This window comes from Lipotes vexillifer, unplaced genomic scaffold (genome assembly GCF_000442215.2).
Source record: "Lipotes vexillifer unplaced genomic scaffold, Lipotes_vexillifer_v1.1 scaffold241, whole genome shotgun sequence".
Taxonomy (NCBI): domain Eukaryota; kingdom Metazoa; phylum Chordata; class Mammalia; order Artiodactyla; family Lipotidae; genus Lipotes; species Lipotes vexillifer.
In genome coordinates, this window is record NW_006784922.1 from 5,185,693 (window position 1) to 5,195,162 (window position 9,470).

The window sequence follows — 9,470 nt, forward strand, 5'->3', positions numbered from 1 at the left end:
TGCCGCGAAGCGGCTGGGCCAGTGAGCCACAGCCGCTGAGCCTGCGCATCCGGAGCCTGTGCTCCGCAACGGGAGGGGCCACAGCAGTGAGAGGCCCGTGTGCCGCCAAAAAAAAAAAAAAAACACCGGTCAGAGGTGAACACAGACTTATTAAAAGCCTGGTCATTACCATTATTTTCAATAGGAAAAACTTGGAAATAACCTAAAAGGTGAAATAGTGTAATAAATTGTGAGAAATCCATACATTGGAGTATTATGCAGCCTTTAAATTGAGCTATGATGGCTAAGGAAAAAAGCTAATTCACAGCTGTATCCTACAACTTTTGTTATGCAATTTATCCAAGGACATTCAAATTGTTCCTACATCAATATTTAACACTCACTCACTCAGAGGTAACTAATTGGACTTCGGCACGGGTTTTTGGTTTTGAGCTATAAGGCTAATGAAGTATTGACGTAATATTAAATGACTGCAAATAAAGTCTGCGCCCTAAATAAATGCTGACATTGTGTCGGTAAATTCTGCATGAATTAGAAAGGGAAAATGCACTTTTGCACACATTTAGTGAATTTTCCCTTACTCTTCATCATGCACTTTTGCAAATGGAAAAGATGAATATTCATCAAGGCTCTCTGAATATATTAGTTTGAATAGTTTGGTTTGAATATTTATAGTACATCATGAAACATAATTTTTCCATTACAACAAATGGATACAATGCCAAAAGAGGGCCACTGACGAAACATAAAATTATACCACTTAACTTAATATTAAAAATTGAAAAACAATATCTGAAAGCACTTCCCCCTTCAAAATAGTTAATTGCTCTAGAAAAATAACTTTCAGTTCGTTGGGTTGGTGAATTTAGAGTGAAAGTGAGAAAGAAACTACAAGGTGGTCCACCATCATGCAAAAAACTAAGGACAAAAAGGTTAAACCTCTACTCAAATCAAATATCTGATTTCCTCCCTTCTGAGAATACCACTCCAGCTAAGCCTAGCTGACAACCCCCAAGAATCAATTTTTCTACCAACCCCAGGAACACCGATGCCAGCACTTCTTGAGTCACAGACACTGTGCAAAGTAGTACACAAGAGTTTACTCATTTATTCCTCACAATAAACTTATGAGGTGGCTACAACCATGAGCCCCACTTCACAGATGAACAAACTGAGGCTCACACAGCTAATAAGTGGTAGAAACTGGAGGTGATCTCTTAAACACTCTGCTTTCCCCCCCTCATTCTCATTGTCCAACTGAATAATTACAGTTTAACTCCTGGACACAGTTTCCAAAGTTAACTACTCTTTGGCTTGAAAAACATCTTCTTGATTAGGCTAAATAATAAAAACCTAAAAGGTGAAATACAGATTAAAAACAAAAAGATAAACAAGAGTCTGTTCTAGGGCACTTAAAAGGTACGGAAAGGAAATATATTCACTTACACATTCAACAAGCCTTTACTGAGCACCTACTATGTGCCAAGCACTGTTCTAGCTCCCAGGGAAATAGGTGGAAAAACAGAAAAAAATATCTCTGCTCTCAAGAATTTTTCATCAGAATAATAGGAGATACATAACAAGCAAATTATGTGGTGTACTGGAAGGAGACAAAGCTATTGAGAAAAGTGGGTGAAATGGGGTGTGTGGCATGCGGTGCGGGAAAGACTTTCAAACAGGATGGTCAAGGAAGCCCTCAATAAGAAAGAATGTGACAGGGATGCTGACAAAAATCAAAACAAATGAGGCTCATGATTCAAATCAAACAGAAAACTGGAGAAAAATACTGGAAACGAATTTTCACTGTGCTTCTGCCATCCATCTATTACTCCAAAGTACAAAAGAAGTGAATATTTCTTATAATGGCCACATATACCATTTCTAAACTTCAATCATCAAGGCTTACAACCTTATTTTCCTAGGGAAAAATAAGTTACCCCTGGTCCTGTTTTGCCTCCTGAAATTTCCATCTTTCTTGCCAGAAAGCAGCATCTATATAAATCCCCTGCTTTCGACGACTATGACTTCTTTGATGAACTACCCATGTGTGCGGGGAGGGACAGAAAGGTGGAGGAAGCAAATGGGGAAATGAGTTTTCCCCTCTTCAGATTAATGTATACACAGTATACATCTGACACTTCATCAGCACCCCCCGCTGGTGCCCCAGCAGGCGGACACTGGCTGAGCATGTATTCTGCCAGCTACCAGGCCACTTAGGATGAATTGGCAATGTGCCATTTATCAGAAATGCCCAGTGTGTCTGGGAGACAGAATACAACTACATTTGCCATTGCCAAGGAAAACTAGATACTTCCTCCTAGGAATTAATCTCCTCCTTGAGAAGGCAGTTAGCATTACTTTGAAGCTTGCCTATGGCATTCAAATCACAATAGGTCATGCCTTTACTGAAATTCATACCTCCCCAACCACAGGCCTTCATTTATATCTTCCTAACATAAGACTACCACTCAGGTGGACGGTCTATACTTTTCTGACATGTTCTGTTGCTGTGCTGAACATAAAACTGTGCTATGAAGTGTAATCTTGTCCTTTGGGCATGAACCACCTTGATTCTGATTTTACCAATTTTTCCACACTTGAACACATAATTCCCTCTTCAAATAATCAACAAAATACTTAAACCAGTGTGGCTGCATGACTGCTTACAAGCAGGTTAAGGAAATTTCCTTGAAGGTGGACACTGATAATTTCTTTTTTTTTTTTTTTTTTTTTAAGCCCGACACTGATAATTTCTTCAGAATTTTGTCACTGTATTTTTTGAGCAGCTGATATGGAACTAAACGGGATTCGGCCCACTACATGGACTTTGAGGCTAATCACGATTGTAAGATGCACACTGGAGAGCAAAACCAAAAAGGCTTTAGATGGATGGTCTTATTAGATGGTCCATTACAGCATACAGAATCACATCATCACTCTCGCCTTGCAAGTAAAGCAATCTGTCACTTTTCACTAATGATTATCCATTCCGTCAACATTATTTACTGAATGCCTCCTACATATAAGGTGTGGTGTTAGGAACAGCAAGGAGTAGAAAGTCAGATCAGACAGGAATTCTGCCCTCAAGGAGCTTGCAGTCTAGCAGGGGGATATTAGGCATAAACACAAAGAACTAAAACAAAGGCGGACCTTGATAAATGCTAAGACAAGTGTCAGGAGGAAGGTCACCTTACAGCTCTAAGAGGGGGGCAACAAGGATGAGGATAGTGGCCAGGAGAGAAGATTAGAGTGAAGCATGTTCTACCATACAATGCACCTCCAGAAACATCACACTTATTTAGAAGAAAAAGGGGGGGTGGCGGGAAGGAAAAAAAAACAGTTCTAATAGGTGTACATTAACACCCCTTCAGCACCATTCTCTGTCAAATCTGTTAGTTGTAATCGGCAGGGATAATTTAGATGTAATCCAATCCAAGAAACATAGCTTAACTTGAATGGTTCTGCAAAGGATACCAAAAGCAGGCAAAGTCATGAAAGTGTACTGAGTGACATATTGAAATAAGTGATATGGCAGAGAAACCTGAGCAGATTGCTGCCGAACAATGAGGAAATCAAGACTGTGCTCTGCCTGGCAGCTCTCCTACGGCTTCTGCTGCGCATATTACGACAGAAGGTTGGGGACAGAAGACATGGTCAGACAGCCCGCAGATAAGTTTTCTTTAGACTGCAATTAGGAAGTAAGGAAACCTCTGAAGAAAAGATATGATGAGGGTTACACTTTAAACCTTTACTGTCTAGTAGTAAACGGTTAGTCATAGCCTGGTTTCTGTGCCCAAGCTTACCCATAATATGTTAATAACAGAAGTACTAATATTGCTAACATTTGAGACTTGTTAGGTGCCAGGTACTATTTTAAGTTTGCTCTCTACGGTATTTTAGCATTTTCTCTAGTTTTTCTCCTAAACGCTTTAAAAATTCACACGGCAAAGAAGCTGGTAAGTTAAGTGACTCTTTGATGTCACTGGACCGATTTTAGGGGGTACTCTCATGTTTTCTATTAGTAGTTCTCCTTATTTTTGTATCATATTCCCAAATATCTTAGGTCACCTGACATGTGTTTTATCAATGAATCAATCAGTTTCTACATCTGAGTACATAACTACCAGCATTAGGTACATTACTTTGTAACAATGTTGTTTTAATTAGAATGGTTTACCTGGCAATAAACATACAGGATTACTATTTACATGTTAAGAATAACATTGCAGTGGCCCCCAAAGCACTTCTGTTTAAAAAAAAAAAAAAAAAAAAAAATCACTGATTGTGAGGAATTTTCCTCTTTCCTTAAAAATTAGATGCTTACAGTAAAATAAGCTTTTAATAAAATTTCCCAAGAAGAAAAAGTAACTTTGAACTTGGGGATGGGATGGAGGAAAATGCTAAAATGCATCACTTTAACTGTACCTTTAAAAATAAGTCCCAAAATTTTCATGGGAAGGAAAAGATAAATTTTAGTTTAAAGATCATAGTCAATTTTGAAGGCATAAAATATCCTCAAAGAAACTTTTTTAGGGATAATTACTCAGTATCAGAATCTTTATAATTCTGAAACTAGAAACAGGGAATTCCAAGGTTGAATTCCAGAGACTGGAATAGGTCTTTTCATCTTGCAGTTTGCAGATGAGCTGATAAAATCTGAGAAACTAAGCAACTGCTCAAGTTTATACAGCTACTTAATGACAAAAGCAGGATTAGAGGTCAGACCTAAATCAAATCTCTCTATATTATTGAATGATTCCCAAATATCCCACATAATTTACTACAAATGCATAAAATTATAAGGCACCATAATGCACTGACATATATTATTTGTATCATCCTCAGTAAAAGACATTTAAAAATCTATTCCATTACTATACAACCCTACCACCGATGCAAAAGTAACCTCTATAGGGGCTTCCCTGGTGGCGCAGTGGTTAAGAATCCGCCTGCCAATGCAGGGGACACAGGTTTGATCCCTGGTCCGGGAAGATCCCACATGCTGCAGAGCAACTAAGCCCGTGCACCACAACTACTGAGCCCGCGCTCTAGAGCCTGTGAGCCACAACTACTGAGCCTGCGTTCCACAACTACTGAAGGCTGCATGCCTAGAGCCTGTGCTCTGCAACAAGAGAAGCCACTGCAATGAGAAGCCCGCGCACTGCAACAAAGAGTAGCCCCGGCTCGCCGCAACTAGAGAAAGTCTGCACGCAGCAACGAAGACCCAACGCAGCCAAAAATAAATTAAATAAATAAATTTATTTAAAAAAAAACCAAAAAAGTAACTTGTATAGACTTCTAGGCTCTGCCAAAGGTAAAAGCTGAAAAGTAATGGGCCCATTGGAAAACAAAATTCTAGCAAGCATCATGGTTAAAAATAAAAGTCTACATTACTTTTTGAAAAAAAAGGAATCTAGGAGTCCATGCTGCTAATAAATGCACAAATATTTATGCCATGTGCCAAACTGTAGATGTGGAGAGAGTGCTGGAGATGGAATAATGACCATTTTCAATGATTTTAGAAAAGAAGGACCCAGGCAATAATCACCAATGAATATGAAATCTAAAGGAGATTTTTGATGAGGAGAAACACGTTTGCATGGCCTCAAAGTATCTCCCCCACCCTCAAAGGCTTATCGACTGTAAGAGAAAGGTTCTAACTACAGTGGAGAAACCGGCCAACCCCTTGACTGGGTGAAAAAAATTTGCATCATAATGAGGGGCAGATGGACATACATCATGCACCTGCCCATGGCATGATCTGAAAGGACATGACATCACCAATGTCACATTCTGGCCTGGAATGCAAAACCCGCAGCCCACCATGAGAAAACATCAGACATACCAGACACTGTAATATGAGAAATACTCCATTAAAAAATGAGGTGGCAGTGTTGCATAGTCTTCAAAAATGACGATGTCATAAAAGGCAAAGAAACGCTGTGGAGTGGTTCCAGAGTAGAGGATAATTAAATGGCATCCATGACCCTAGACTGGATCCTCTACTGGAGGAGGAAAAATACTACAAGGGACATTATTGGGCCAAATGATAAAAATAAAATACAGATGGCAGAGTAGACAAAAGACTTCTTTCATGCATAAATTTAATGAAGTTGATAACTGTGATAACAAAAGGCCATGATATAGATAACCTACTCTCAAAGAGTTCAAAAAAATTATATGTGTGTATATGTGTGTGTATATACATACACACACACACACACACACACACACACACACACACACACACACACAGAGAAAGCAAACAGTACAGCAAATAGGGCAGGAGGTTAATACTTGAACCCAGGCAAAGGATCAACTGGGGTTGTATGTATTTGTCTTATTCTTGCAAATTCCTATAAGTTTGAAATTATTTTGAAATAAGAAGTTAAAAAAAAAAAAAAGCTTAGAAACATTTTCATTTCTTTTGAGGGAAAAGTTGAGATAGCATTAAGTTTACAGAAATATTCCAACTTAGGCTGGGGGGACTTGGAAAAACTTACCAAGCTGAAAGCAAGGAATTTCACGTTGCCAAATCTGTGCTTAACGTTAATGGTAGCTTTAACTTCCTATCTAGAACAATAAACTCAGAACAGTCCCTAGGTTGGTGGTGAGATGGAGCAAACCCAACCCACCGCTGACAGAGTCCGAGGACACTCACCAGGCTGGCCGTGAGCAAGGGCGCCGACTGGCCCAGGACCTGGCTGCGCATGCGCACGAGGTTGGACGTCTCTGCAGAGGTTGCCCAGGCCTGCCCCGCCACCGGGTTTGGAAGGAGGTACCTCCCTGTTGGAGTTAAAGAGAAGACAGTATGAGTAGCAGGCAGAATGGCAGTGCTTCCCTAGAAATGGCATCCTTCTTCTATACCACTTCTGCCATACGTTGCGATTACATTGATTTATAGCAACCGGAAGCAAATTGTTTTAATTAAGTTGGGAGATCTAGTTGCAAGTTCTGACCCCTATTTTCCACATAAACCCAGGTAAACCTCTTCACCTCCAGCATCTGTAGCTTCTTGTTACTGTGCTGAGGATATATATAAGTATACAAAGCATTCTTACCATCGTAGATATAAACATGTGCATTTACAAATGTACTTTTAAAATATCTAGTACGGAAAGTGATCTAGCAATCAACTAGAAAAGTGTCTACAAAGATCATGACCAACAAAAGGAAGAGTTGTAAGTCTTTCAAGTTGAAATGGGGCTGGTGCCCCTTTCTCCCAGCTTCTCTCTCTGAAGAACTGGTGTATATCCAACCATGTCCACAGGACAGGTGATGGTACCCATTTGCATAAATCAGGACATTAATGTTAGTGTAGGTTCACTGAGCAATTTCCATCAACCTTGAACTTTCATATATATGTGTATATCTTTAAAAGTCAAACAGCTGAACCAACTCACACTGTATTACTTCTTTAGTACATGGATTAGACTAGTTATCCACACATAAGCCTTTAAGTTAGGAGGGACATGAATATTCACATAGTAATGAAGCTCAGTAAAAGCAGAGACCATGTTTGATTTTTATCTGTAGCACAGTGACTGGTCATAGTAGGTGCTCATTAAATATTTGTTGAATGATGAAAGAACAAATGGGTACTTCTCTCCCCCAAAACACGTGAAGACAATGAAAAGATGGCAGGCCACCCGTAGAATCTCATCTACGGGCTGCACGTGTGGGGACTCCAGCTTTGTACCTCCTGGAATCGTGAGGGACTGCAGCACGTGTGGCTGGTGGCCCTGCAGCAGAAGTAACATTCATGCCCTGGGTTCTCCCCCAGCAGATCTGTTCCTTGTAAAAGAACCCCCCTCTCTTTCCTCAGGCATGCACTTAACAAGCACCCACTGGTTAATAACTGCTGAAATACATTAACTAGTGTGAAAATTCATATTTTATGGCAAGACAAGAAAAACAAACATAAAAAATTTTCTCTGCCCTTTGGCCTCCTCTCCCCCCTCTACTGTGCATTGTGTATCTGCGTTACACATCAACCAAACCTCTCCGTCAGCAGGAATACCTTCCCTCTAGCCCTCACTATGCATTGTGTACTTGCATTTATGCATTAACCAAATCCTCTCCCATCGGCAGGAATACCTGCTCAACCATAAACAGCAACATTCTCCTAGCACCAACAAGACAACTCCTTAAAAGGTGACATGCCTTCTTAATTTTTTAAGGGGCTGCAATGACCCATGACCCACTACTCACCTTGTCCTTGCTGATCTGGATTATGCAAACTATCTATATCATTTAATGTACAGACCTCTGTCTCTAGAAATCTACATAACTGTGCTTTGACCTCTAATGGGTAGAACAGTTCTCAGAGCTTTCTGAGAGGCTGTTCCTGGGTTATAGTCCTTAATTTGGCTTGAATAAAGTTTTCCATTTCTTCCTTAGATCAACTGATTAATTTTTTCATTGACACTAGTTTGCTATTAGTCCACAGGCTAACTGGCAGTACAGAAGCTAGGGTCAGCTCCCATCAACTGTCCATGTTAAGAGGTCTAATGCTGGGACTTCCCTGGTGGCGCAGTGGTTAAGACCCCATGCTCCCAGTGCAGTGGGCCCAGGTTCCATCCCTGGTCAGGGAACTAGATCTCACATGCAACTAAGAGTTCGCATGCCACAGCTAAGGAGCCTGAGTGCTGCAACTAAGGAGCCCACAAGCTGCAACTAAGACCTGGCACAACCAAATAAATAAATACTTTTTTTTAAAAAAAGAGGTCTAACACTCTAAGTGCTTTCAAAAATTTGTATTTTATTTTGCCAAAATTGTTCTTTTACTCTCTTATTATATAGTAAAAGCACAGACTCCAGAGAAAACTAGATCTACTTTTGAGATCTTGACCTGTAGCTCAGTGATATGGGAAACGAAGTGAGTCAACCTCTCTTGGCCTTGGTTTTTCCATCTCTAAAATGGAGAGCATAGGATTGACTATGTCAAGTTGTTGAGGAGATTAGCGGGTTTTTTAAGTGAAGCACTCAGTACATGTTAGTTATTTAGCCATCACAGCAGTAAAAATGACAAGTATCTTTTTTTTTTGCTTGGTTTTGGTTTCTCTTCACTCTCAAGTAGTAAATGTAAATATATATATATATTTAAAGATCACCTATAATCATACCAGGGAAAACCACTATCAACATTTCAGTAATTTTTCTGACAGATTTTAAAAATTCTTTTCTTTGCCTTATTTTGAAACATTGACTAAAAGCTGGACTAACAGGTGTTTTGGTAAATCGGCCCCCTTTAGACCCCAAAGCAGGACATTAATAAAGAAGGACAGGAAGACCACAGACTGCATTTAGGAATGCCAACATCAGTAGTACATGAATAAATGATTTCTTTAACATAGAAATAACTCCCACTATTTGAAAAACATTACTTGTGAAAAATATACCAACCTCCAGTCATCAGAATCAATAGGGTTTTCCCCACCTCCACCCCGGTCCCTCCTGTGTCTTTCCCT

General features: G+C 39.8%; 1 protein-coding gene across 1 annotated transcript in view; it reads right to left on the bottom strand.

Moving 5' to 3' along the window:
* MAST4 (microtubule associated serine/threonine kinase family member 4) overlaps positions 1-9,470 on the bottom strand; it is a 585,627-nt gene that overhangs the window by 371,017 nt on the left and 205,140 nt on the right. Inside the window, exon 3 of the mRNA XM_007457090.1 lies at positions 6,662-6,786. Coding sequence (XP_007457152.1) covers positions 6,662-6,786 — 125 coding nt within the window. The remainder of the gene's footprint in view (positions 1-6,661; positions 6,787-9,470) is intronic.